Source organism: Talaromyces proteolyticus (assembly GCF_021365285.1).
Source record: "Talaromyces proteolyticus strain PMI_201 chromosome Unknown BGW36scaffold_14, whole genome shotgun sequence".
NCBI classification, from domain to species: domain Eukaryota; kingdom Fungi; phylum Ascomycota; class Eurotiomycetes; order Eurotiales; family Trichocomaceae; genus Talaromyces; species Talaromyces proteolyticus.
Genome location: NW_025764290.1, coordinates 576,316 through 602,462, shown reverse-complemented (window position 1 = coordinate 602,462; position 26,147 = coordinate 576,316). Strand labels below are relative to the sequence as shown.

Sequence of the window (26,147 nt, the reverse complement as noted above, 5' to 3'; positions counted from 1 at the left end):
AATAAACATGTATGTAATTTAACTCGTCTAAATTGTTGAACATTTAAACACCTCCATATATATCCATCAATTTCTTACCAACCCGAGGAATTACAAGTCATCTCCTGCCAAAACAGCCTCAATAATTCCATCACCATCTCCAGGAGGTGGCCAGTACTTAATAAATTTTAATCCAGCCAATTCACACAGTGTCTTCCACCTACCGACCGTCCGGGTCATACCGCAGTGAAGCACCATCATACCCCAGTCTACCAGGGTTGGGTAAATGTGGCAGTCCACGTCAGCCAAAACATTCTCGCCAAGTAGAACTCTCGAATAGCCCGGCTTCATGACCTTTGTGACCTGCGATAGAATCTTTACAACATCTTCATCCGGCCAGTCATGAAGAACGTGATGCAGGAAATAAACTCGGGCATCTACAAAAATGTCAACCTTATTTGTCGGGCTATCCAAGCTTGGAATAGTGGCACAAACCATGAATAGGTTGCTCTTTGAAAAAGTCATGTTTCACAGCCTCAATCCGAGAAATTCTGTCATGCACATCGTCAACGACTACCGGGAGATCTTCGAGAATATAGCGCCCCTTAGCAGCCGGAAATGTCTTGATAAAAGTAGTAAGATCGTGACCTCTGCCGCCACCAACGTCAACCATCAAAACATCCTCATCTCTCCCGCTAGACCCAGAAATTAGACGATCTTGCACAGGAAACCAATGTACCCAGTTCTTCCTGCCAGCACGGACCCCACTCATGAATGTATTGAATATGTCCGTAGCGACGGGATCCTTGGCCCAGTAGTCGAAGGCCGTCTCTTTCACATTGTAGGCATACTGAAAGGGCCCATCATCAACGTCTGCCGGGGATTTGTAGTTGGTTTTTCTCAAGAAGTCCGGAAGCTTGGCGTATATTGGAAGCGCCAGGTACCTGTTTGAGTTAGGAGAATAACCAGGAAAAAGAATGGATTTTGAAATACATGTGTTTGACAGAAGCTTGCATCGGCTTGCTATCTCTTAATGTGTTGGTGATGGAAGTCGGTTTAAATGAGTTTTCATCAACTTGATCAATCCAATTCATGGCCACTAGCAGCCGGAGAATGCGTACTGTTTTTATATCAGCATGCCAGTTAAATATTTTATTTTAATTGAAAATCCTACTTAACAATTCAGCATCAGCGCCTGTCCTTTTCGTTAGTTCGTTCACCGTTTTGGCCTCGGGTCCGTCGCTAAGATGATGGAATAGTTGCAGATCAATTCCGACCCTCACCGCGGCGGTTTGGGCTGGCTAGATGCAAACATGCAATATTAGCTCTATTAGTTATGAAGATACCCGGGAATTGAATATGATAATGGTGGGCGGGCTTTTACAAGAGCATTGTTCAACAAAATTGCATCCTGCGGCTTCTCCAACTCTACAGAAAGCTTCCTCACAATATGAGCGGCATCGGCACGGAGTTTGTCATTCTCGAAAAGTGAACCGGATGAGGATTTCTCAATCGCAGATAATCTATTAATCAAGGCGGAAACCTTTTGTGACTGTTCAGAAGCCATGTCTTATTGCTTTCTTGTATCTCCGTAATAGGATTTTGATTGTTTTACAGAAATCCAAAGCTGAGAGCAAAGAGACATTCTCCAAAATAATAAAATGTGACCTTGGAGGGGCTCGTTGCATGATGGATGGTTACACAGTAAGTAAGCCTTGCTTACGGAAGATCTGCATCCCTGGCGCCACGGCGTATCTATGGAGGGGTTGATTGGTTATCCTGCCATGTTCGGATGCGATACATGTACAAAATAATCAACTCAGAGCACCTGATTTTACAGAGTTACCCAGTGAATCCGGGGTCTGTATAGATAGGGTTCGTTGTGGTTGCCGAAAACAGAAATAGTTGCTAAAAAAGGAAATGTCGCTAGAATATGGATGTCTCGCACGCTTCATAATAATGTTATGGGATCGCATGTTTATTGTCTTCATGATATGATGCTATCTTCTCGATATTGTCGTTCACGAACTTCGTCTACATTATATTTTATTTAGATTATGAGTTATCAATTTTGTCAAAAATTAAATCATCAATTTAGGTCTGACTAAGTAGTCTATACGCAGGCTGGCAGCGATCCAACATATACATGCAGCACATATTTTCAGTGAATAAAAATCAAGATAAAGTAATGGACATAAAATATTGACAAAGACGCATTTATGCACCGTATGCTTATTAATCAAATTCTAGGCATCAAAGACACAAAACATGTAAAGCAATTTCCCTTCAAGCCTTCTCGGTCGTCACGTCCTATTGATCACAATTATAGACTTGACACGACACTGTAATGATAACCAACATTAGCGCATGGTGAATGCGGGTCATTATGCCCATTACTTACCTGAGGGTGGAGCTGGGGATAGGGATGGGAAAACATATCCCGCAGATAGCCAATTCACAGCCTTTTGCACAGCAGGCAGGGCAGGGCAGGTTATCGGAGTGCGTAAGTGGTGGCTGGCTGACTGGAAATGCCCAGACGGTAGTAACAGTAAGCAAAGTAACGAGTACGTCGAATAGTTCCATAATGATCAGTTCGAGCTTGGATAATTCCTTCTCTTACCAAGGTCTCTCACTGATTTAATGGGATAAATGATAGTAAAATAGGCGTTAATCAAAGCGATGAGGATAAAATGAAAAAACAATGAATTTAAAGCGAACAGGTCCGACATTTTAAGGCCTACGGAGCCTTCCTTGGTTCCATGTGATGGGTTTTGTCTCGTTAGAAGGTTGTGAAACGTTAGCGAAGTAAACTGCTTGGTTATTGTCATCAAAAAATCCTTATCCTTATGTATTTCCACATAGAGTAATTGATTCGTTGATAAGTACAGAAGATTCTGGCCGACCAATCGATCGACAAGATATCGAGAAAATGATTTGCTGGGATGTATTTAGGAAAGTGCCAGGAAAGTCGGGGGCGGCCATAATACTTCTTATAGTTACCTTTTAGATCGCCGGGTTGTTCATTAACCGTCGTCTAAACGATTCGTCCATCACATGTATATCTGTGTATCCCATCAATTGATGGATTCTCTATAGTTATGACATGGCTTATTCCTTAGTATATTCTGTTTAGTAACTTTCGATCTCGATGTCTTCTAGCACTGTGTCAGCCAGTCTACAGAATGTTCTCTATATAAAGTCTCAAAATGATAAATGTTGCGAAAGGGCGGCTTAGGTCTCCTTATCAAAGCCCACATCTATTTCCACGTCTCTATAAACATATCTGATAGACATGCGAGCCAGAAATAGTTTTCCATGTTCGTCGCTTGTCTATTTCCTACGTGCAAATTAGAGACATGTTTCCAATAATCCCCCACAGATACTGCTGCACTAAGGAAAGTAAATAACTATGCGAATATCTAGTAGTCATATAAATGTGGTTACAAGTTTTAGAAAGTATCTCGGCCTAAGGAACATTTCCTTAAAGAACCTTCCTCGGCCCCATCTCGATTTCCCATGTACGCCCTTCTCTTCTTGAATCCGTAATTAGGCGTCGCATTGGCTAGTGCAAGGATGTTGGATCGCTCGCGGCTCAGTTGAAAGGGAGAGTGGACCAGACAACCAACGCTAAATTCGTATGAAATCTTAAACAACACTCAGAAAGTCAGAGCAGGTCTTGTAAGGTCGATATTATTCAATAATAAGCGAAGAACAAAAACAAATCAAAGTTGCGAACATGCAAATAAGTCACAAAACACCGACCGAAAAGCTCCCTGACATGGAATCGAGAAATAACAACAAGAATGAGGGGATCATCAAACCCGATTTTAGTGTTGCCCGCTGCTTGTCGCCAGTTTAAAATAACCCCGATATAGCTGGCGTGTCTGTTCCGGCCGACTATTTGAATTATTTATCACGGAAAAACTGTTTCAAGCTATCAATCAATCGCCTTAATTCCGATTTCTCGCAGTATCTCAGCAAAGTCTCTACCAACGCAGTGAGTTTTCTCTTTTCTAATTAATTATTTATATATTGGTAATCAACCGAAGTTTATATGGAAGCGCCTAATGATAGACACTATTATCCCCTTTGTCTATTTGATGTTTAGTTGGCCTAGATGATGCATCAACAGATCCATAAAGATTCGCCTGTCAAAAAAGTATCGCAGTCGGCACACTCGTTGCTGGCATCACAACGCCCTATTGTTAATCTCAAGAAGCTATGTCCGACGCTGTTCATTAGTTGCCCATCCTGGTACGAACTAGAATCTTATGAATTTCGCTCCCTTGCGGCGCTGAAAGAATTTGATATCCAGTTTCGTAATGTGGAAGCCACAACATTAGCCGAGTTAGTCAAATTATGGACAACAGAGCAGATACTTTGCGAGGAGTTCCGAATTGAATGGTTGATTAATCCCGAGGATAAAGGTTGGCCTATGATATTGCGGTGAAATTAATGGTACTACCGTTAGCATCCTTGTCACTTAGCTCGGGTGGATACTGCCTGTAAAGCAATATTTCCACATACAAGCCGGTTGGTGTCATGCTGTCTAGATTAGCATGGGTTCATGAATTGTATTTAATCGAATTTTCAATTTAGCGAACCGACTATACGTCTCTTATCAGTTTAAATGGCCTGTAGTATGCTTTGTATATGCTAAACTATCATGCATCGTCATATAAAAGCCCGAGAAAATACTCCTTACATATACCACAACAAATGGTCATGCGCCCGCGTCTAAATAATTTCTTGCATTGGTCCAGATTAAAAAACATAGCCCTGCCTAATCTCTGAAAGCAATGAACATTAAAATGATATTAGAGTGATGAAACTTCGTTCGTTTGAACCTTTGTTATGATGGCCGTCCCGGTTCTACATTCCTCCGCGTACAAGGCGCGTTACGCGCTCTATAATCAACAAATCAACACATGCCCCGTCTACGCATCTCTCATTTGTTAAAATCGGTACAATTATTAATGTCGTTTAAGCTCGGATGTTTCAGACATGTTTTCGGATCTGAAAGTGCGGCGATTATTCCTCCCTCCGCTACCTTGAGGTTCATGGTTCCAGCCAGATGGATCCACCTTCTAAATGGCGATTCCAGCCACGAGGCGATTTGCGCGCTCTTGAAAATAAATGTGATAGAGTCCCTCCTTTTCTTTTTCGCACATATTCTCCCGGATCTAACGGCAAAAGTTCACACAATTTCGTTCGCTCGGCGGCAATTTGGAACGGATCTTGCGATGGGGATCTTCTCAGCCGTGACAGGGAATTGGCTAGATGTATGCTCGAGAAGCATCTCCTACGTCGGCAGTCGGTAGATGACAATCTTGTATCATGGACAGATTCTATCGTCGTCGCAGTTGATAACGCGATCGCGAATCTTCATTCGGACGCACGACCAGGGGCGACGAATATAAATATATGTATTTTGAATACACGTCGGGTTGACCGCGCCTTATTATTGCCAGCGCGTGCTTTAATGGGTGCTCTTCGGGTTCCAAATGAGGGGCGTCTGAAGCACAAATATTACGATGACGAGTACGTGTCTCAAGGCGAACTCGATATTCGGGGTAAATCGTCAACGACGTCTCTACACGACTTGATTGAGAGTGGCTTATTCAAAACCTTCCCTCCGTTCATTTTGCACGATAAACTGCAGGAAACCGTACCGTCCCACGTCAGAGTTCGGAATTTGTACAAAGACTTTCAGAAGGGAGATTGGGTGTATGAATACCCGGTTCAACATATCCATTGGGCCAAAAATATGGCCTACAGTATTTTCAGCTATCAATGGGCGCAGGAGGCTGCCCTTCAGGCATTTCTATCCTTGATGCCGCAATATAATCAAGAAAACACAGAAATCTTCTCGGACTCTCACCTTTGGAAATTCGGCCGGTGCATGGTACGTCAAATATCGCCGGCCCCACCCACTGAAACAGACCAAAAAGTACAAAGTTCCTGTGTATGCCCTTCGGGTGACTGGATTGTGGCAACATACAAAACATTTCTTCTCCTTATCAAAGCATACCCAGCTCCGTTAGGTGGCAATGCGAAGACTTTTCGACTATCACTCCATCCATCACATATCGACATGATTAAAGACTTTAACAAGGGGGCTTGTATTGAGCTCAGTAATGCGCGATTTACCATTGCTGAAAATGACCTTTTCGTCATCGCTCGAAGTGGTCGATGCATTGTTATGTGGGAGGTTCAAAGCGTAGTTGAGGATGGGACCGATTTCTGCTTCATCACTCACTGCTTAGATGAAGACACCGCTCATAAGGAGTTTGAAGCGCTGTGCTCATAGTTTCTCCCGCGGGTATTCGGCTTTCTAGCTTTGTGCATTGCACACGGTGTCGACATATCTAGTATATTGAGGTGATGACATGCACTTGCTCATGTACTGTCTTGAAACCCAATCATATATGGTGACCTGAATCCTCATCTATCACATTTGATTGCTTAAGCACTAGCAAAGAGACTTTAAAGTTTCACGATCTACCACTGACGAAGAAATTATGATTACTACTATCGGCTCGTGGGCGTAAGCCGATAGCCGACCCCAACTAGGCTCTCGGATACTATAATAGGCCAATCTTTCTCAGCAAGGCGCTTAGAGAACGGCTATTCTTGGGGGATTGTATATTTTATCTACTGGGAGCTTCTGGATATGGCGCATATTTATCAAAGGTGTGAGAAGGCGAGCAGGAGTAAATTCCTCCCAGCCTTGATGATATGCTTACACAACAGCTCAGGTCCCCAACATCCACACCTGACTAGACCTTCAAACCAACTTCCAAAATTTACACTAAGAACATGACTTCCGGTATTCTGAAGCCTTTGGTTATATTTTGCAGCCAATCTCAGTCACAATGATACATCAAAACAATCAGAAATCTAGGTGATACATGGCGCGCCTTTGCTGGGGTCTAATGACAGAGTCTGGTCTAAGTACCACTCTAATTAAAACTTTCATTCGATCTTATATTAAATATCACGAATGAGCCGGATGATAAGATCTCAGTCGACAGGACAATATCTGCCGGACCATCATCTACAGAATTCTCCACACTTATGAAACCTATCCGACATTATCGCATTTTCGCCGACTATGGAACGGACTTTAGCTGGCGACCCTTTTAAAAGAAGATGCGAAAACACTAAAGATTACGCGGCAAGTGTGTTCCCCAGTGTCTTGGATGAGGTCACATGGAATGTGGCAGGCTATCTACTTGCTTGGCGTATTGCGATCTCTCGCGAAGTTGGAAGCATTCGATACTCAGCCGGCCATTCGGAGTATCTTTTGATAAATGGAAGTGAGACTATCGTAACTATACAGGTTTTGAATCATCAGTTGGGATTTTCCACTAAAGGAGAACCCACATAGTAAAGGGGCCTGAGGCATACATGTTTCCAATCTTCGCCTTCGTTCAGTTTTGACAGGGTGGCCAGTTGGAATGGCATATGTCCGGCTTTCTTACATGTATCTACAACTTAAAATACATTCCCGCTGGGTAGTGAGCTGCTGCAATGCATCGATAAGTTGTGATAAGGAAGTAATTGGAGAATTCTGTCATTAATGTATATAGTAGGTAATCAATTGAAGCGCGAAATACAATCAAAAATCCAATTTCCAAGCACGCTACTATAGAAAAGTAGTTTGTTGAAGGGGAGTGTTCATGTGCACAACTAAACTAAAAGGTCATTCCTACTTAGTAGGCATCAATGAGTATCGTCGCCTGCCTTGCCCTGAGTTTTCTGGAACAGTCTTTTGAATCTATCCTCAGTCCTTTTCAATCCACCAGGCTCGAACCTCAGCATCGTATTTTCCCAAGCAATCCCCGCCGCTCCCGTTGCTCTTTCACACATTTTCGGTTCCATTTCCCGGATCGCAGCGGCAATATTATCTGGCTGTGCAATGATCGCCTCGGCGAGGTCCATACCATCCGCCATTGCCATATTCACTCCTTCGCCTGCAAATGGCGTCATAAGATGTGCTGCGTCGCCGATTATGGTGACTTTTTTCTGCGACGGCCAACGTATTCCTACGGGCAGCATGTATAGTGGTCTCGGCGTGGGAGTGTTGTCGCACTCGTCAATGATGCGGGTCAACTCAGGCGACCAGTCCCCGAAATCTTTCTTCAGAACAGCGCAAACCTCCGCGCGATTCTCCCAGTTCAAACCCCCGTCTTTGACCCAGTGTTCTGGTCTTCGGGACCACGCGTAACATTTGATTGTGTCGTTGTCATTACGTTGAAAGGACAAGCCCCGTCCATCATCGGACGCCATGGCGAAAACAGAGCCGTTACCAACAAGTGCTGAGATCTCAGAATGTTTACTGCTTGTCTCGTTCAACACCAATTCAATGCCCGTAATACCGGCATAGAAAGGCGTAACGTAGCAACACAATGGCCGGATTTTCGACCACGCTCCATCCGCACCAACAATCAAATCAAAGCCGCTCTCCACGTGAGTTTTGAATGTCAGGGTTTCTTCAGTCGCGGAAACGAGATGCTCGTTCCATCTCACAACTCCTTCCGGGAGCGAGTCAAGCAGGATCTTTCGCAGCTGTGTGCGATCAATCTCGGGTTTCCCGGTCTCCGTATCCTTTAGTTGTATGAGTCTATTATGGTGTTTGTCGCTGAGAACTAAATCCTGGCCATCATACCGAGCGTATTTCTTGAATTGCGGGGTCAAACCGCAGGCATCCAATGCTGCTTGGCCGGTTTGAGGATGTAGATCGAGAGAGCCACCCTGCGGACGCGCTGAGGGGGATTCATCACTCTCGAAGACCGTGGAGGTAATACCATTTCGGTAGAGGATAGAGGCCAGGGTCAGACCAGCTGGACCAGCACCGATGATGGCGATTTTGGGTGTCATCCCGGAATCTTCAACTTGCTTCTATCAAAGTATAGTATGAAGTTAAGAATGGCGGTGGTTGGTTTTTTGAATGTGTGGAAGCCAATTAATGACTTTTGAGAAATGTAATCGTTTTATTTGAATTGAATCTGTTTGGTGATTATCAGAAACAGAACGACTCTGCGCTGGATTTATACTTGATTCTTTGTGCATGCTTTCAGTACTTATAGAAAAGAGGCTCGGTGTGATGCCCGCACACCGACTAAAATCTCGGTATGGAGACAAAGACCGAAGCGAAGTCCAACCTTTTCCGTTAGTCACTAATCACCGCCAGGGATCGCTTCGTATAAAGTTTTGACGTAAAAGCCTCATTAATTTTTCTTATATTCTCTGGCGATAACTTACGTAAACTTGTTGAATTCATTGGCTTCATTATTGCTTTTCAATAATTCTTCTTTTACTTCGCGCCCATGCTCGGAGACTCCGTCCAGTACCCACTATCAGATAACATCATGCACCATCAGTTGAGCGCTGTACCGATTATTATTGTGAGATTTAAGCTTATCTGATCTGATTTCGTGATGGACAAACCCGGCCTCTGAAACCAAATCGACCGAATTGGAGAAGGGTGGAGCTTCTCGACCGGACTGTCCGCGGAGGTGTCCGTTCGAGGAACTCCACCTAAAGAGGGCCGGATGACATCATTGCCACATGCCATCAGCATCATCATCTAGAATCTTGATTGATACTCAAAATCGCGAATATCATACATGCGCCAGCTTTTCTTCTCTTTCACACACCCAAAAAATAAACTCCGTCAATTTCAGTTATCGAACTTTCTGCAGCACCGTGACTTAACCATGGAAGACCCAGGTAAGCGACTAGCCCATCACTTTTGTTTCACAACTAATACCTTCTTCATTTAGTCCGCGATATCCCCATCGTCATCAAACTCCTCACTGAATCCCCCCCAACCATCCAGAAATACACAATCGAGAAATTTTTCATTCCCAATGCCTCCTTCTCGCACCCATTCTGCCGGACATGGTCGTTCAATAACTCGCGGTGGTTGGTGCAGATGATTTACCGGTTTTACAAGATCATGTCCCCGCGGATCAAGCTTGATGTGAAATCTATAGGTATCATTATCCAAAATATCAAGGGTCTTATCTATCAAAGCATGTTGCTAAAAACAATGAAATAGCTTTTGACGAGGAACATCTCAAACTCTATGTGACCATCCAACAACTCTTCTCAATTTTCATCATCCCATTCTACTCCGCACCCGTCACGCTCACGACCGTGTTAACCCTAACCGACAATCCGAACGAGTATCGCGGCCATTACGACTTCTCTACCCCGAGTAACAAGAAGCAAGACGATGGAAAGAACGAGCCCAAAAAATATTGGATATCCTCGCAAGAAGACCTCTATCAAACCAATGAATTCGTAAAATTCTTCCTACCATTTGGGATCGGCGTATTCGCAGTTTTCGTCTGGCATTTGTTTGCGACAGCGGGTTGTGTGGCCGGTGCGATTCTTCTTTGGCCGGTCAGCTGGATGGAGCAGACATGGGCGTTGGAGAAGGGGGAGCCTCAGGTTACTGAGGGAAATATAGTTGATGCCTCGGGGGCGATGGCGAGGTTTATTGTTGAGGAGGCGACAGGGTTGGTGAATGGCGTCAGGGAATCAGTGCAGGAGAGGACGAAGGAGATTGAGTAATAGTCAGGGCTGTCTTATGGACGAGTTTGGCTGGTGGTACGCGATAAGTTGGTGGATAGGAAATGTATAGAATGTTGTCTATGTTCATTACTTGCTTATAATTGGATAAATGCTCATTCGCTATAATATCATAAGCTCATCGAGTCATCAGCATGACTACTAAGCCAACGCACCCATAGGGTCCCAGAGTGGCAGCACAATAGGATCCTGCTTCAGAATATCCCTTGTCGCTTGACTCACGAATCGTGGATCAACCACGACTTGGTACACAAACTCATCCATCCACTTGTCCGTCATCACAAACCAGCCCTTGTCGCCCGCGGAATCACCCCATGAGTTTTGCACCCTCCATCGGACAGGCTTTCCACCCTCGATGTGCACGGCTGTTAGGACCATAGCGTGAGTCATGGCGGACTCACCGGTCTTTAGGCGCTGTTCCTTAGTAAGGCCCAGGGTAATGTTGAAGCCTAGATTGAAGTCATAAAGATCGGTATCCATGATCCCAGAAGCAGGGTCGGAGAATTGGCCCACATCACTGCCAAAAAAGACAGGAATTCCGGCGCGGAGCATAGCAATGGCGCCTGCTTTGATGATCTGGTAATGTCAGATTGAGGTTCCTGGTTGGGTTCCTAATTGAAAAGTAGCACACTTACATCCATGTCCACATTGACGTATCGCACTGGTACACCATCCACGACATTTCCAAGTCGATCTACAGTCAAAAGACGGTTGTATTCATTCCGAGGATCATTGACCAAGCTGAACAGTTGATGAACATCAGTTCCTCCACACGCACGAACAGTCTGCTTGTCGGACAATGTCGCCGCAAATTGAGTGGGCTTGGTGATGACCTTGGTGAACTTCTCATTGGCATCATAAAAAGTCCATGTGAATTCCTTATCGGGACTGGGGGGAGGTCCCAACATGATTGTAAGGATCGTATGGATCTCTTGCAGGGCATTGCGCTTGTACTGCTCGATCAGATGCTGCTTTCCGCTAGTGACGAGCTTGCGCAAAGCCAATGCCTGCTCTCGGAGCTTGGTGGTGATCAAACCATTCATCTTACTGCTGTTCTTCGCGTTGTACGAGTCCGGGTACAAATCCTGCGGTACCAGACCATACTTATTGACAAGGTTTGCAACAAAATCCCATTGTCCACCATCGTTGACGGGCTGCGCAAACAGCTCCTTAACCAAACGCCCCTCGAGGTCTTCACCGGCGGTGTCGATTGCGTTTTCTAGGAACCAGTTCGCCTTTTCGATCTTATCCCAGTAGAATAGATAGGATTGGCTAAGCTCGAACTCTTTCAGATTGTACTTCTTCATAATCGCAACTCGGAAAACATTGGTGGAGGCGAACAGCCAGCATCGGCCGGACGAACGCTGGTTGGTGATGGGGGCTCCCTCGAGCGGGATCTTGATATTGAACACCTGATTATCGACAACAGTGGCGCCTTGGTTGGTCAGAATATCGGAGAAGCGGTTCTGGGTAAGGGCGGAGATTGCGAGACGGTTCTGAGAAGTCAGCTACAGTCCAAGATAAGACAGTCACGATAGCTCTCACCCTTGGAGACGACAAAAGCTGCTCTTCCCAGTGCTTTGTCTGGTCTAGCGAAAGGGTGTTGATGCGGCCATCGCTGTTGTATGGGGGAGCTGGCCACATTAGCACTATAGACAATCACGATGCAAGGAGCACTCACGCGCATCGTCGTTCTCGACATAGACATAGCCGGTCTTGTCGAGACTTAAGCGGCTCATACGACGAGCAACGGCCTCTTTTTCGTCGGCGACTTGTGGTTTGGATGGAGCCTGGCCCATTTTGAAAACGCCGTATCCTTACTATGTCGGACAAAGGATGGTAGATGGAGGAGAAGAGATGAAGTTGGCACGCAATCGCGGTGGCTGGTGGTGACTGGTCATGTGCGGGCAACACAGCCCGAGACCGGAAGAGTAGTGTATTGATAACGATAATCACCTACATCGGCCAATCGGACGCCGCCATCTCCAAGGTACCTGACACCGTCCCCCCGCTCACAAACAAACCTATCCTCAATATTATTAAATGTCCGTTACACAGTGTCCACATTCTTTAGCTCCTGCTATTGTATGTATGGCCGTAAAATTATATTCTCTTCTTATAGGATACCGCACAGCAGCATAATGCCTCTGCCAAAGTTGGTACTGCGCCGCCAAGCATCCACCATTTTGGGTCGGCGCTCCCAAAACAAGCCTAGAGCATTGAAAACGCCGGCGGCCAACAACTGCAAGTCTGTGCCACGCCTGCTAGGTCACCACCAAGTACAAAGCGACGATGAAGGGCTTCCTAGGAGTTACGTACTATACCTACTCATGAAGCGGCTAGATAGCTGTAAACCCCTCTCGGATAATGCTTTTTGGGCCTACTCTAAAATTTAGCGAATATTCTGATTATACATAGTCTAGACCAAAAATGTGCATGACACTATAGTGAACAACAGCCGAAAGCCTGGGTATTCTACTTTGTCTAATTTGAGTTGTGGCCTGTCACAGCTCCCCAGATATAGGCAGACCAACTCCCAACAGTCAGCAAAACAAGAGCACAGAAACAACCAAGCGAGACTCGTTTGTTACGTGTTGCATTAACAATAAGATGATTGTGCTTCATGGAACTAATGATTTCTCCGCCATTTCGCAGACGATACTGCCGCGTCCACTGCAGCTGGGCCAGTGTGTTGGTAAAGAAGGAACCGACAAAGAGTGCACATCCGACTGCAACCGCGGCAGCAGCAAGAAAAAGATATACTCGCACAGCTCGACGATAGGAGTCATTGTCTGCATCTTGCAGTGCCCCGGTAATTATTCGCACGATGACGTTCATACTAGCAATGTATAGTTAGCCTGTGCTCCGATGTCCCAACGGACAAGTAGTTGTTCACGTACGCATTGTTCATGGTGACCTTTAGTGAATACGCAGAACCAAACACGGTTTGGTGCCACAGCACCGTCCGGATGCTATCAATGATAGAGGTTGGTCCCAGAGATACTGCTACGGCATAGATTCCGAATGCAGCACCAGTCCCTTTAGCCGTCGAGGCAAAGTTGACCAGACACATACAAAGAAGCATTCCAATCCCACAAATACACACTAAATCCAATAGTAAGATTTGTTTGCACGTTCACATTAAAACTCCTAGAAATAGATCGGAGACATATAGTGGAATAAACTTACTGACTGTGGCCCGGTTGCCAAAGACATCCAGAAATATTCCCAGACATGGAACGAGGAAGAAGCCTATAAACAATTTATCAACATGAATCAACGTATGAGGTACTTTTAAAAAGTTGGCCTTACCAGCATAATCACCGAGGGCACTATACCATCCTGCAGTTATATCGCTAACATCGAATCTTTTCTTAGCAAGCTCAGTCGAATTCTGACTAAAGACCACAGCAGAGCTAGTTTGAAAGAGCGAGAAGGAAAGTACCACCCAGAACATCCAGGGCAATTGGAAGACTTTTTTAAATTCAAACTTTCGGTTCTTTTCCGTCAATGTCTCGTTGGTGGCACGGTCACGTCGTCCCATGTAATGCTTGTTGCAGTAGCTACTGAAACACCAGAAAGCGCCAGTAGCTGCATTGGTGAAAAGGTTCATGAAAACTGCTACCCAAAAGGTCCAAGCGAAGTTCCCCGTTCTCTATAAATTGCGAAAATTAGCTCAAAAACATTTATACATGAGTTTATTTTTCATATATACCTTTGCAATAATGTTTGCTGTTGCTTTGCCTGCGAATCCGCCAAGCTATTGATAGAATTAGTAGTCGACCTACAACGACGGTTTCAACCCAAAAGCATTGGATGTCATTTAGCTCACTTTTCCAATAGCAAGTTCCAAGCCTAGAGTGGATGCAAACCCGTTGCTTGGTGGAAACCACGAGGAAAACATCTTATACTGTGCAATCTGGGTTGCGATATCTCCGAAAGCCAGGATAACTCGGCCGCCGATCATGAATCGATATGATCGCACAGTGGCAGCAGCAGCGGCAAGGATTGACCCGATAGTGTAGATTATATTCCCATAGACAATCATTTCTGTGAAAATTGATATATTAGATTAATTATATCAATTGATATGTCCAGAGAGTCCTTCGACGGAAGAGTATATCTTACGAGCACCTCCAAACCGGTCCGTGACGATGCCACTAAATGGAAGTAACACAGTCGCCATAAAATCCTCACTTGCCTCTAACAGGGAGAATTGCGTATTTGTGATGTGCAATTCCTGTGGTTCCTTGTCAGGGCAAATCACATGGAACACAACGCTTCTCGTGTTAAGCGTACCTTCTTAAGTGTAGTTTTCATGGCACTAGTCACGCTCGAATACCAGTGAGATCCAAAACTTATGCAAGAGATCAAAAGAACCGCCATCAACTTGATTATCAGAGGTGGAGGACGCTTCTGACTGGATTCTTCGGGGCGCTCATTCATCATGTCCTCCGGGGTTATGTCTGGGGAGACAATCGGGCGCATGGTTTTCTCATCCATCATTGAGGTGGCTGAATCTCTAATTACTTGGTTCAAGCCTTGGTAAACCAGTGAAAAGAGTATGTTGCTTTTGCTTCTTTATCTGCTTCGTGACAGACTGACCGCATCTGCTGATCGCTACAGCCTAGAAAGTCTACCGATGGTTCAACTCTGGGAAATAAAAACCATGATATAGACCCAAAGCATGAGAATGGTCTGGATTATTTTGTCCTATATCGGAGCTGCCGGTTTGCCAAGTTGCCAAGGGTGGATGCATCCCAACCACCATGGGTCAGTAATGGGGACACGTGCTAGATCATAGGTTAGTAGATATAGCTTACTTGCCACATGACCAACGCAACAAGCATTTTTCTTTCCCACATCTTCAAGGCGGAAGAAATTTGGGCTACCCTGAAAACCACCAGTCAAATGTATTCCTCGTCCATGTTGATAGATACGTTCTACGACGCGTCATTCACTTTAAAAAGGAAGTCTCGAAGCCCATGACCGTGAATTAGTATTTTCCAAGTAATTTTGGCCCACTTTTCCTCTGGTTGGTCCCGCGAAAAACGGGTGAGAGAAACAATGACTCGGATAATGTCCGAAGTGGATTATCAAACTCATCCCGAGATGTCTATTGGATGATATCGATCAGATAACGAGCTTAGTCTGATCAGATAAAAAAAATGCTCACCTTCAGTGGGGTGACAAGAGTATTAGCACCCTTCACTCCCTAGCCACGGGGGAGTTGTTAGTAACATACCCCACTGGAGGTTGAGACTTAGACAGAACATGACACCACAGGATGCAGTTAAATTGGCCCATTCACTCCAAATCAATAATCGGCACCGCGCCTTTGAACATTAGAATGCCCAACAAAACGACATCAAACCAACCAGTTGACTTTAAATCCTTAATTCTGGTTGTCTTATTTAGGCAATTAGGCTAGGGGTGGTTGTTGGTCCTCGTGCCGAAAGGACGATATCGGAATTGACTTCTCCGATCCAGGCTAGAGCTTTATAAGCCCAATGTTTCAATGTCAACAACAAAAGAACAATGGCCGCGACATTTCATTCCCCCAGTCTGACACAGCATTTCCGAAAATTCTGTGCGAAAGGATTATCTATGAGTCATTATCAGTAATCAGGCAGGTGATGCAATAGGACGGTGGCCGCCGGCGTATGAGATTCAGAAGCCACTTCCGTGGCTACATCTTTGGAGAGTAAATAATTAGTGGTTTTGCAAAAAGACCAAGGATCAGGACAGTTCATGGCCTATAGTTTTTATAAAAAGAAATATCAGTAATAGTAGACAAGCTAAACATAAAAATAACCGGCAGGGTTACCAAGAAGTTGTTCATCCATGTCAACTGTTACAAATATTTTTCGACAAATAGAACCACTACATCATTCACTATGGGTTTAGATAATGGTTTTGATTCTTGAATGCACTATTTCCTGTACAATTACACAGAATTCAGAGATTCTTCGGAAGTTCTGAAAGTTATATCAATTGACGTAATTGATATACAAGAAATCTCCACTTGCAATCGCGGTCTACGAACATCCGTTGATAGGTGCATTATAAATATATTTATATATTTTACATGCACACAATCAATATTCAGTTTATAAATTTTTAGAAGTTCTAACTGGTAGATTACAAGCAACTAAAGACGGCAAAATGGAGATATGTAAACGAAAAACTAAGACTTTAATAAATTAAAGGTTAGAACACCACATCGTTATACCATCATGAAGGAATCCACGCAAATATTTCGGTAGATATATCTACGTGTATTTTGAGTCAAATAAAGGACTAACGTAATTCACCACCCACCTGCCACAAATACACATACAAAATAGCACTATATCTCAACAAAATTATATATAAATAGTATCTTAATTTTCGATATTATCTATATATTAAATTAATAAATAATGTAATACAAATTAAATTAAATTACATAAATATTTATAATGATTACATAAAATTCTTAAAATACATTGTATTTTTAGTATTCTCAATTAGTTCTTATTTATTTTTAATAAAATATAAGTATATTATTAATAATAATATCTTATTAGAAAATACAAAATTAATAATAATATCTTATTAGAAAATACAAAAATTTAAGCTACTATTCACATATAATTTTGTTGAGGTATAATGCTATAAAAATGGCCATTTTGTACGTGTATTTGAATTGGCGGGTGGGTGGTGAATTACGTTAGTCCCTTATTAAGATCCTGAATCAATTAATCCCCCATAGTAAATCATCTATATTCCGAGGGTTAGGAAGATCTAAGAGCTCGGACGGGTTCCCTCTTCAACCCGGGTCGCAATGCTCCAAAAGCGAAACACATTGAACAGGCATGAGGAAACAGAAATGCCTCACCAAATTTGAGTGCGAACCTCACTGACGTGTGTAGAGAGGTTTCTTTTTTGCCTTTGAAGACAGTCTTCAATTAACCTATCATCACAATGGCCATTTTAATGTAATTTCGCACTATTGAGCCCCATGTGCTGGACCTTGCATCGACTGTTTTAGGAATTTGTCAAGGTTTTGATGCAGCGCTTTGATTTATTAAAAGGCAAGACAGATCATTTACGTGTCATCACTAATTTATTCAAGACCCACAATGAGAAGCAAGGAATTATTTTCCTCCGCATTTACTTCTATAAACTGGGATAGACCAGTCCCATCGAAATGATCGGGAAGCATCGATTACATTTTGAACTGATCGACCTGTATCAGAGTTGCAGTCACATATCCTTTCCTGACGAATTTTGTTCAAGACTAAGGATACAATAATTATTTAACGGAGTTATCAAAGATAAAATCGTTATTTAGTCAAGTATCAAAAGTGGGCACTGAGGCGGCAGGGGGGAGGCTACGCAAGAGGCACCAATCCATAAACCAGAATTATAGCAGAAATAAGAAAGAAAGTTCATCCCAGATTCCAGGTATCCGCGAGCTCCGATTTGGCACGGGAACTTCTTGACAGGTCACACAAGCTAATCAATAATGTCTAATCATCCCTTGCGGCTAGGGATTACCCGATTGGGTCTTCCACAAGTCTTACTGCCAGGTACGTCCACGGGCATAGACCAATTTAATCCTGAACCCCATATCGTGAGCATTTTGCCAAATATAGATGCTCCTTTTTAAACCAACCTCAATGAGTGCTAATATTGAGTTAGAGGAAGACAGGGGTGATGATTAGCTGTGCTAAGCCTAATACCGCAAACATCACAGTTTTGGCCGGATAGCTAGGTTCCAGAAGAACCAGTACGAATTGGAATTAATTTAATTCTGCTAGGAGGAGATTAGACTTGTCCAGTGGCTGATTCCACGTAGAAATAGTAAAAATTGGGATGCCTGAGAAGGGAGATGCTGGGCAGCTGAGCTCCCTTACTTGGACCTTGAATTACGTGACAATTCTACTTTGTGCTACTGCGGATATATGAGGCCATGCAGTTGATATTAATATTATGACCTCACTGAGAAACTTGTCATTGGCTTGCCCTTTTTTCACTGCGCTTCTGGCTTGCTTGTGGCGTTTACGTTGCATCCCCGTTTTGGCCTGCCCTTGCCGATTCGTTCACCTCTGCTTGAAAGGATCTGAACTCGAGGTCTCACGATATGCCTGCAAAATATGTATATATAAGACATGATATTCCTCATTGATGGTCTCATTCTTCTTCCCATCATCAGCAACAAAGCATTTGTTCTAGTATCTACTTTACAGTACCTAATACTTAATCCACACTCGTTGACCAACTCACATCACTCTTTAAGCATCAAATCGCTTATTCCAGCAACCAAAAACCTACAAAATGCATTTCAACTTTGCCTGTGCTACTGCATGTCTCTTTGCGATCGCTGCTCTTGCAGTCCCCGTTGAGGTCGAGAAAAAGGTCGTCGTTGTCCGCAGTGATGCATGCCCAGCTCCAGCCCCAGCTCCAGCACCAGCTCCAGCACCAGCCCCTGTGTCTCAACCTCCCCCAGCTCAGCCAAGCCCCCCTGCGCCTGCTCCACAAGTCTCTAACCCTCCGGAGCAGACCAATATCAGCAGCAACAAACAGTGCGCTGCTGGTACCTCCGTCCACTGCTGCGACACCGTCGACAGCACCGACAACTCGAACGTCTTGAACCAGTTGAGCGCTGCTGGTATTGACCACAACGAGGCCAAGCAAAAGGGTCAAGTTGGATTGACCTGTATGATTCTCTTTCCATGATATAGAGTGACTCGAAAGTACTAACCATCAAATCAGGCACTCCCATCACTACTTCCCTTGTTGATGCTCTCAACGGCAATGTCTGCCAGGGTGCTACTACAGCCTGCTGCGAGGAGACCAACCAGGTAATACTCTTATATTCTGGCCACTGCGATTTTTCTAACAAGGACTTAGACGGGCTTGGTTAACCTCAACCTCGGCTGCTCCGTCATCCCCGTGACTCTGTAATCGCCTTCACCAACACTTTGTCTTTCACGAGCGATCGCGGTTACGATGTCAAGACTTTGCCTAGCACAATAGGTATAGAACAATGCTCGAAAAACTTCTCGACTATGCATCTTATTTCTCATTATTTACATTTCTTCGTGTCATACTGGCGCATAGCAATATGCTGTTATTTATATCATCATTATCTTCGTTGTGTGTCTTAGACATAGTGGTTAGCCTGATTCTTTGACCAACCAGACAATTCATACAAAGCACATTGTCCCTCTTTTTATTAACCCATTTTCGATAAAGCGTTGCTATTTTATATTATTATAATACAGTATATCATTCAAGAAATCTGCAAATATTCTGCACTTTGCGTGTTGCTTTTTAGAGCATGAAAGCCTAATCAATAAGATTGGACAATAGATTTCAATTGATAATGATGACAGTTCGCAAGGAGAGTTCCAACAGCGGGGAATAACCGAAGCGGAGACCGGCAGTCAAAAACCAGAGATACTTTGTGAAGTTGTATCTGATGAGAGAGATTACGATAGTGAGCAACAAGAGTACATTGATAAGGATTCGACACCAGAATACACAACACAAGTTCAGCAATACGTACCATTACCTTCCCTAGGAGAACAGAGAGTGCTCATAGGACAAAAAATGAAAATTTGGGACGTGTACACTGATGGCGGAGGTGATGGTCGTTATTATGATAACCCTGTTGGATATCAGGATAGTGGCGAGAATATGCCAAAAAAAACACAGAATGCCTCAGAGAAATATATTTATCGATTAAGCAGCAGTATATAAACGAAGGATCAAGACAAATATTATATTAACGTCGTGCCTTAGGCGAAAATTACGTGCACTTAACGGAAAATAAAGCCACCGTCCGATATCTCAACTCAGGTACCTATAAGTTCATCAGAAGCTAAAGAGCAAGAAGCATAACCTCTGTACAAAAAAATTCACTTCTAGAAACTTGAGCAAAAAGTTATCAAACACGGTCTACGGATATGGAAAGTCTTGGAAAAGAATAGTGTTCTTACGAGTAACATGAATCTATTGAAAGCAAGAGGGGCTCAACGTAACAATAAAATCTTTTAAGTAGAAGAGAAACTCTCAAATCTTGAAAAAAAAAGCCCTTTTCAGGTCTCATCGCCAAGTCGATGCCAGATTAAGGAATCAAATCGATGAAATCCGTCATATGCACCCGGATGCACATATTTATCCAGCTCTACTAATCGAATTCTCTAAGATTTTGGCGTACATTTTACATATATAGATGTAGTATGCCGAAATAGATCTCCACCACGAGAAGTGCTTAGCACCTTTCATATGCGAGCAAACGTACGAATGTGGCAAGCATAATATACTCCAGAGGAGGCAACTGCTGATATCAACATGATTGATCATGCCGAATCTATTACGATGGTGTGGCTGAGCGGTCCAAGCCAAACATATTCTAAGAATCAAATGGGAGGAAGGATTGCTTGAATTGTATTTGGAAATTTGTGACAGAGAAGAAACGAGAGCGGTCAATTAGGTGTTCATTTCCTAAACATTGAAGTATCCTACCGAATATTCCCTTCTTCGACTAGCCACGCTGACATATATTTGTTTTAATGAAATATTCCTCTTTATTAGCTATATTTAGCAATTCATATCCTTAAGCTATACAAGATTGGAGACTACGATATACCTACAGGCCACCATCGCGTTGCATTTTATCAATTGTTATATACATAGATCAAGAAAAGTGAAAGTTAAAACAATGTGAGATGAATCAATATTCAAAAGCAAGGGGGTTTTCACCCCGCAGAGCTCTCCATTTATTCGTGGTCTCCATCACATCCGCCTCGCAACCCTTGAACGACCATCCCCATCTTCGTAAAAAGCCTGCGGATATTTCCCACCCACTTGGATGCCACGGCGTCGACCAACATATCACACCTCGTTTCTCGATTTCCGAGGATGGAAATCCCTCAAAGAGTCCCCCAATAGTATCTGACCACAGCTGATCTTCATCAAACGTTCCAAGTGCTTGAATTACATTGTCGCGCCAAACTGGATGTGGGATCGAATCGACCCATTCTTCGTGCGGCACTGTCTGCTGGAGATATGTGGGTTTTAGTGCTTCCGGCAGAGACTCTGGACAGGAAGATATGTCAGGTAGAACATAGAGCGCTGCCGAAGAGCATTCATTTGGCTGACTGTCTTGTGGGCGGATGGGAGAGAGAAGATGTCGGAGAGTTAATAAGCCACGAAGTACGTTAAATTGAAGCAATGGAATTAGATGGTCAGAAGAGAGAGGGAAAATTATTTCTCCAAATAATGATATTTTTCGAGGCTTTTCAGAAGTTAAAAACGGGGCGGATTGCCAAGGGATAAGAGGACGACCAGCTTTATAAATCCTGGTAAGGGCCAAAGCCGGAATGTGAACTACTCTCTGCTGTCTCTCAACCCAGCACGGTATTTGAGTTTCAGTTGGTGCAGTTTGTTTAGGGCGAGTAGAGGCCAAATTGGAGCTAGCCTTCGATTGTTGTGCCCTTCTCTTTCCTGGTTATGTTATTAATAGCTGCCAATGCCTAGGACCGAGTTGAGCCAAACAGTGCTAATTAGTGGACTTACGATAAGCTCTGACATTGAGCCTATTCTGTCTCTTTCTACGGGCAGCTGCATCTGTGAGACCAGTCCAATCGTCTTCTCGGTAGATTGCCTAGGAAAAGTCCTCGGTTAGCAGAACGGTAGTACGCAGGGAAGATATGCCGAAATACCTCTGCCAGCTGCGACATGGGCTGGAGCTGAATCGTGGGAACATTCTGGTGAGAAAACATCTTTTCCTAGACCAGGTAAAAAAATTCCTTGATGGGTTCCAGAAGTAAAAGGATGGATGATGATGATGAATCAGTAAGACGAGTGACAGATTTATAGCGACTTATGTGGACTGCTTACCGCCAGAACCAATGAAAGAAGCTGCCTGCTGTTGGGTGGATCCCATCAATGCTTATTTTAAAGATTATGAATGGTTGCACAGCACTTTTTCTAGCTGTTTGAGAACTAGCTTAATGCACCTGGCTTACAATCCGCGCTTATCCTGATTAGGAATACCCCGTTGATGTTCTCTTGCCCTAAAAAGAACATTATGTTTTCCAAGGTAGCAACAAGAAAAGAGATTGAAAAGCTTATAAGTGACTGAATTGCTCTTCCCTATGCTTCTCATGATGTCTATACCCATACAACTCTTTGAAACAAACGTAACGAGCCATGACTTTTCATCCTAATTGTCTTCCTGACCTGACTGGCAAAGTCTACATTGTGACCGGAGGGACTTCTGGAATGTAAATCTCCATATTTTCTCGAGGCTGCCCGGTCTTTATGTATGCTAACTCAATCTAAATAGTGGATATCATACAGTATACAATTTGGCCAAGCACGGCGCCCATGTCTACATCTGCGCACGCAATCGAGACAAAGGTTCGGCTGTCATCAGCGAGATAAAAGCCAAAGCCCCTGGTGTTTATATTAGCTTGTTGGAAATAGACCACTTGTCTATCTCGTCCGTGGTATCAGCTGCCAAGCAATTCATCTCAAAAGAGAGCTTGCTACATGGACTCATCAACAATGCTGGCATAATGGCTACCCCATTTGAGATGACACCGGACGGATTTGAAGCCCAATGGCAAACAAATTACTTAGCACATTGGGTTTTCACCTATTATCTTTTACCTCTCCTATTAAAAACATCCAAAATTTGCCGGCCGGGCACAGTCCGCATTGTCAACTTGGCCTCATCCGGTCACTTTTCTGCTCCGAAGGGAGGCATCGATTTCGACGATACTAGCCTGCAGAATGAGACTGGTATGACAAGATATGGGCAGTCTAAACTTGCAAATGTCTTGCATATAAAAACATTGAACAAGCTCTATGGCCCCGCCTCACCTAGTTCCAGTGCTGGAAATGGAGAGGTTTGGGTCTCTGCTGTACACCCGGGCCTGGTGGACAGTAATCTAGGCATACGAGCTGTTGAGATCCCAAAGTTGATGAAGATTATCATTTCATTATATGGGGCACTGGGCGGTCGGACTGATGCAGACAAGGGCTCTTGGACAAGTGTGTTTTGTGCTGCAAGCCCGATGATGAAGCAGGAACAGAGTGGCGAATACTTTCAGCGAATTGCCGAACCGGGGTGGCAAAGTAAGCTTGCAAAGGATCTGAATCTTGCAGAGAAGCTTGAGGAGTGGACATATCAGAAAATGGAAGGGGGTGGCTGGTTGTAATGTCATTTAGATGAGGACAGCACTTCCTCTAGTACATGTTTACAAATGACTTAATTTAAAATGATCCGTCCCGTCTAAAATGACAGTGAATCGTTGGATCGATTTGTCTCTTACTATGTACTCCTTTTTTTCTGTTCAAATATCTCCGAAACCCTATCCAGATATTCCGCGAGCTTCAATTATATTAAGATCTAATGTGATTATCATTAAGCTCGCCTCACTATCTATGTTCTTTTTCAGCTCTATTTCAATCCCCACGCCCCGAAAGCAGCAAAACAGAACAAAATACCAGCTGTATAGTATAAAATTCCAAACCAGTCTCCTCTTCTCTCAAGTCCAATATTAAATGCCATTGCTAATAATGGAGATGCTACTAGTGTCCCGACAATTCTTACCATGGCTAGGGAAGAGTAAAACGGTGCCACATCCGCTGGTTTGACCAAGAAGGTTCCGTATGACTGAATTACATGAGGATATCCAGATGAAAGAGTAAATAAAATAAGTGCTAATATCCTCACATCAGTTACCTCCTATGATAAGAACTATGAAATAACGGGTCGCATGTAGCCTTATGGAGAACTCACACAAAATCATAGACAATGGCGAGGAAGCAATTCCCAGCAGGGTTGGTCCAATTACCCCAAATAGAGAACTACCTCTAGCAATCCACAGGTCGGCATTTCTGCTGCTCATGGAAGTGTATTTTATTAAAGACCCGCTAATAAGTGGTAGTAAAAGGAGGAAGAGAATGAGGTTGACAAGAGCTTTCAAAGAAACTAGATAGTTTGCCTAGCTCCATGGGTATTAGTGATCGCATTCTAAACGCATAATACAGATCGAAGAGAAATGGAGAGAAAAAGAACAGTACCTCGGCTAATGTCCACCCAAAGCGATTTGAAACATATTGAACTAGAGAATCTAGAGTCTCTCTTGCCACCATAGATGTCAAAAATCCTATATGTACGAGTAAAATAGGAATATTTTCGCGGTTGAAAATCCTGCAGGCCATTTTCATCCACTTCAAAAATATCCTCAAGGCTTGCGATATCGTTAATCGTGTACTTTCTTGGACCATCGTTGAACCATTATCACTCTCCTCATCCTCATTGCCAAAGTCAGCGTTATCTTCGTTGGTAAATCGTACAGTATCCTGCATAGCAATGACTGCAGCAATAGAACCTAATTGAAGCGGCAAAACAGCTAGAAGTGGAATATAGGCATTGTAAGATGTCATTAGCACAGACCCGACAGCTGGTCCTAGTAACTCTGATATTAACGTCATGCTGGCCATGTGGAAGAAGGCTCGAGCTCTCTTTTCCTCGGTAACCACGTCAGCCACAATGGCATGCAGAATGGCGGATAATACCATTTGTCCCCCGCCAAGAGATCGGAGCAGTACTGATATATAAACAGTGGACAGAGGGAGACCGTGGGTGCTTAAAAAACAAACGGCTAACGTCCACATCTCTGCAAGTAATTGTCCAATTATTCCAAGCGCAAGAACCAGCTTACGTCCCTTGGTGTTGGCGAGTTTGCCAAATGGGATAGCTAAAATGGCGGCTGGATTGCCATCGGAGTCAACTATTAGCTGAATGCTTGAGATAATTATGATGTGTTTTAGAGTGATGATGATGTACCAAAGAAATTCTCGCCAATCTTCAGCCATGCCCTCACAGAATTGACTTGGGTTTGAATAGTATCTATTCGGCACATGTGTGGTGTTGGCCCTACGCTAGGATTTGGGTTGAGAATGGGCATGCCGACCGATTTCAACATTTTTATCGAGTAATACCGCTCACACAGAATCCATTCAAAAAGCTGTGTCCTTGGCGTTGAGCGCATTGACTCTGCAAAATCGAATGTTAAAGCCACCGCGTAGCATAGAATGGGTGTTCTCCATTTTTTCCATGTAGCTTTCCATTTTCGAGACGATTGAGTCGAAACTGCAGAGCGGTCGAGGAGGGAGGTATATTCCGTAGGACTGGACATCATGGATGGCTATAGAAACCATTGTTTGCAAGTTGTTAATTTTCAGATCATTGAATTTGTTGACATCTAAATGTGCAGTGCCAAGGATCCGTACCCTGTAACTTATTTTCAGATAATTTAGTCATTCCGACAAAACATGTCAATTCCGGAGGCTATGCCGAACGCCGAAACTTGGCCCTTAGAACAGTAAAAAATGCTAGTCTTTTAAAGGATTATAAATTAAAAATGTCTTATAGAACTTGATCATACTCGGTAAATAATGAATATTTAACTCGATATTATAATTATTTGAAACTTTTGGGTACTTTAAAGGGGTTCTTTCACCGAATAATCAGTACCAATAAATACCAAACATGG

The 26,147-nt window shown here is 43.6% G+C and overlaps 12 protein-coding genes across 12 annotated transcripts; 5 read left to right on the top strand and 7 right to left on the bottom strand.

Moving 5' to 3' along the window:
- Positions 1-90: 90 nt before the first annotated feature.
- BGW36DRAFT_306919 (O-methyltransferase) lies at positions 91-1,073 on the bottom strand (the record flags this gene model as incomplete). The annotated part of the gene is made up of 3 exons (XM_046212194.1): positions 91-416; positions 475-923; positions 973-1,073. The coding sequence occupies 3 exons, from the start codon at positions 1,071-1,073 to the stop codon at positions 91-93; spliced, it is 876 nt and encodes a 291-aa protein (XP_046066292.1).
- A 145-nt stretch (positions 1,074-1,218) lies between these two features.
- Positions 1,219-1,609, bottom strand: BGW36DRAFT_66188 (uncharacterized protein). Its single transcript, XM_046222499.1, has one exon. The coding sequence runs from the start codon at positions 1,544-1,546 to the stop codon at positions 1,310-1,312; it is 237 nt and encodes a 78-aa protein (XP_046066291.1). The 5' UTR covers positions 1,547-1,609; the 3' UTR covers positions 1,219-1,309.
- Positions 1,610-5,327: 3,718 nt separating this feature from the next.
- Positions 5,328-6,575, top strand: BGW36DRAFT_390067 (uncharacterized protein). Its single transcript, XM_046217431.1, has one exon. It carries the CDS (start codon positions 5,462-5,464, stop codon positions 6,287-6,289), a length of 828 nt encoding a protein of 275 aa, XP_046066290.1. The 5' UTR covers positions 5,328-5,461; the 3' UTR covers positions 6,290-6,575.
- A 35-nt stretch (positions 6,576-6,610) lies between these two features.
- BGW36DRAFT_390066 (uncharacterized protein) lies at positions 6,611-7,389 on the top strand. Its single transcript, XM_046217430.1, has one exon. It carries the CDS (start codon positions 7,094-7,096, stop codon positions 7,367-7,369), a length of 276 nt encoding a protein of 91 aa, XP_046066289.1. The 5' UTR covers positions 6,611-7,093; the 3' UTR covers positions 7,370-7,389.
- A 315-nt stretch (positions 7,390-7,704) lies between these two features.
- Positions 7,705-8,862, bottom strand: BGW36DRAFT_401461 (putative salicylate hydroxylase; the record flags this gene model as incomplete). Its single annotated transcript, XM_046218745.1, has 1 exon — positions 7,705-8,862. One exon carries the CDS (start codon positions 8,860-8,862, stop codon positions 7,705-7,707), a length of 1,158 nt encoding a protein of 385 aa, XP_046066288.1.
- Positions 8,863-9,701: 839 nt separating this feature from the next.
- Positions 9,702-10,563, top strand: BGW36DRAFT_432967 (uncharacterized protein; the record flags this gene model as incomplete). The annotated part of the gene is made up of 3 exons (XM_046221203.1): positions 9,702-9,714; positions 9,768-9,980; positions 10,046-10,563. 3 exons carry the CDS (start codon positions 9,702-9,704, stop codon positions 10,561-10,563), a joined length of 744 nt encoding a protein of 247 aa, XP_046066287.1.
- A 74-nt stretch (positions 10,564-10,637) lies between these two features.
- On the bottom strand, positions 10,638-12,483 carry BGW36DRAFT_390060 (putative bleomycin hydrolase). Its single transcript, XM_046217429.1, has 4 exons — positions 12,263-12,483; positions 12,127-12,215; positions 11,217-12,077; positions 10,638-11,157 (listed from the first exon to the last, which is right to left on the bottom strand). The coding sequence occupies exons 1-4, from the start codon at positions 12,378-12,380 to the stop codon at positions 10,723-10,725; spliced, it is 1,503 nt and encodes a 500-aa protein (XP_046066286.1). The 5' UTR covers positions 12,381-12,483; the 3' UTR covers positions 10,638-10,722.
- A 582-nt stretch (positions 12,484-13,065) lies between these two features.
- On the bottom strand, positions 13,066-15,027 carry BGW36DRAFT_420490 (putative MFS transporter; the record flags this gene model as incomplete). The annotated part of the gene is made up of 8 exons (XM_046219502.1): positions 13,066-13,420; positions 13,482-13,686; positions 13,771-13,833; positions 13,894-14,236; positions 14,297-14,341; positions 14,414-14,631; positions 14,710-14,821; positions 14,881-15,027. The coding sequence occupies 8 exons, from the start codon at positions 15,025-15,027 to the stop codon at positions 13,066-13,068; spliced, it is 1,488 nt and encodes a 495-aa protein (XP_046066285.1).
- Positions 15,028-18,772: 3,745 nt separating this feature from the next.
- BGW36DRAFT_390059 (uncharacterized protein) lies at positions 18,773-19,885 on the top strand. The gene is made up of 4 exons (XM_046217428.1): positions 18,773-18,984; positions 19,129-19,285; positions 19,342-19,430; positions 19,480-19,885. The coding sequence occupies exons 1-4, from the start codon at positions 18,904-18,906 to the stop codon at positions 19,531-19,533; spliced, it is 381 nt and encodes a 126-aa protein (XP_046066284.1). The 5' UTR covers positions 18,773-18,903; the 3' UTR covers positions 19,534-19,885.
- Positions 19,886-21,273: 1,388 nt separating this feature from the next.
- On the bottom strand, positions 21,274-22,441 carry BGW36DRAFT_390057 (uncharacterized protein). The gene is made up of 3 exons (XM_046217427.1): positions 22,299-22,441; positions 22,153-22,240; positions 21,274-22,080 (listed from the first exon to the last, which is right to left on the bottom strand). Exons 1-3 carry the CDS (start codon positions 22,356-22,358, stop codon positions 21,308-21,310), a joined length of 921 nt encoding a protein of 306 aa, XP_046066283.1. The 5' UTR covers positions 22,359-22,441; the 3' UTR covers positions 21,274-21,307.
- A 347-nt stretch (positions 22,442-22,788) lies between these two features.
- On the top strand, positions 22,789-23,801 carry BGW36DRAFT_432962 (uncharacterized protein; the record flags this gene model as incomplete). Its single annotated transcript, XM_046221202.1, has 2 exons — positions 22,789-22,862; positions 22,925-23,801. 2 exons carry the CDS (start codon positions 22,789-22,791, stop codon positions 23,799-23,801), a joined length of 951 nt encoding a protein of 316 aa, XP_046066282.1.
- A 242-nt stretch (positions 23,802-24,043) lies between these two features.
- Positions 24,044-25,790, bottom strand: BGW36DRAFT_351029 (major facilitator superfamily domain-containing protein; the record flags this gene model as incomplete). Its single annotated transcript, XM_046213343.1, has 4 exons — positions 24,044-24,306; positions 24,386-24,590; positions 24,670-25,361; positions 25,439-25,790. 4 exons carry the CDS (start codon positions 25,788-25,790, stop codon positions 24,044-24,046), a joined length of 1,512 nt encoding a protein of 503 aa, XP_046066281.1.
- Positions 25,791-26,147: the final 357 nt, after the last annotated feature.

Bases quoted from the DNA above. Each gene is read 5' to 3' on its own strand.
- BGW36DRAFT_390067 (XM_046217431.1), top strand. From the start codon at position 5,462: ATGGGTGCTCTTCGGGTTCCAAATGAGGGGCGTCTGAAGCACAAATAT.
- BGW36DRAFT_390059 (XM_046217428.1), top strand. From the start codon at position 18,904: ATGCATTTCAACTTTGCCTGTGCTACTGCATGTCTCTTTGCGATCGCT. The intron at 18,985-19,128 runs GTCGTCGTTGTC...CCTCCGGAGCAG, and splicing joins CCGTTGAGGTCGAGAAAAAG to ACCAATATCAGCAGCAACAA. The intron at 19,431-19,479 runs GTAATACTCTTA...ACAAGGACTTAG, and splicing joins GCTGCGAGGAGACCAACCAG to ACGGGCTTGGTTAACCTCAA.
- BGW36DRAFT_66188 (XM_046222499.1), bottom strand. From the start codon at position 1,546: ATGGCTTCTGAACAGTCACAAAAGGTTTCCGCCTTGATTAATAGATTA.
- BGW36DRAFT_390066 (XM_046217430.1), top strand. From the start codon at position 7,094: ATGGAACGGACTTTAGCTGGCGACCCTTTTAAAAGAAGATGCGAAAAC.
- BGW36DRAFT_390060 (XM_046217429.1), bottom strand. From the start codon at position 12,380: ATGGGCCAGGCTCCATCCAAACCACAAGTCGCCGACGAAAAAGAGGCC. The intron at 12,078-12,126 runs GTGAGAGCTATC...CTGACTTCTCAG, and splicing joins AGCTTTTGTCGTCTCCAAGG to AACCGTCTCGCAATCTCCGC. The intron at 11,158-11,216 runs GTAAGTGTGCTA...TGACATTACCAG, and splicing joins ACGTCAATGTGGACATGGAT to ATCATCAAAGCAGGCGCCAT.
- BGW36DRAFT_390057 (XM_046217427.1), bottom strand. From the start codon at position 22,358: ATGTTTTCTCACCAGAATGTTCCCACGATTCAGCTCCAGCCCATGTCG. The intron at 22,241-22,298 runs GTATTTCGGCAT...GACTTTTCCTAG, and splicing joins CCATGTCGCAGCTGGCAGAG to GCAATCTACCGAGAAGACGA. The intron at 22,081-22,152 runs GTAAGTCCACTA...TAACATAACCAG, and splicing joins GCTCAATGTCAGAGCTTATC to GAAAGAGAAGGGCACAACAA.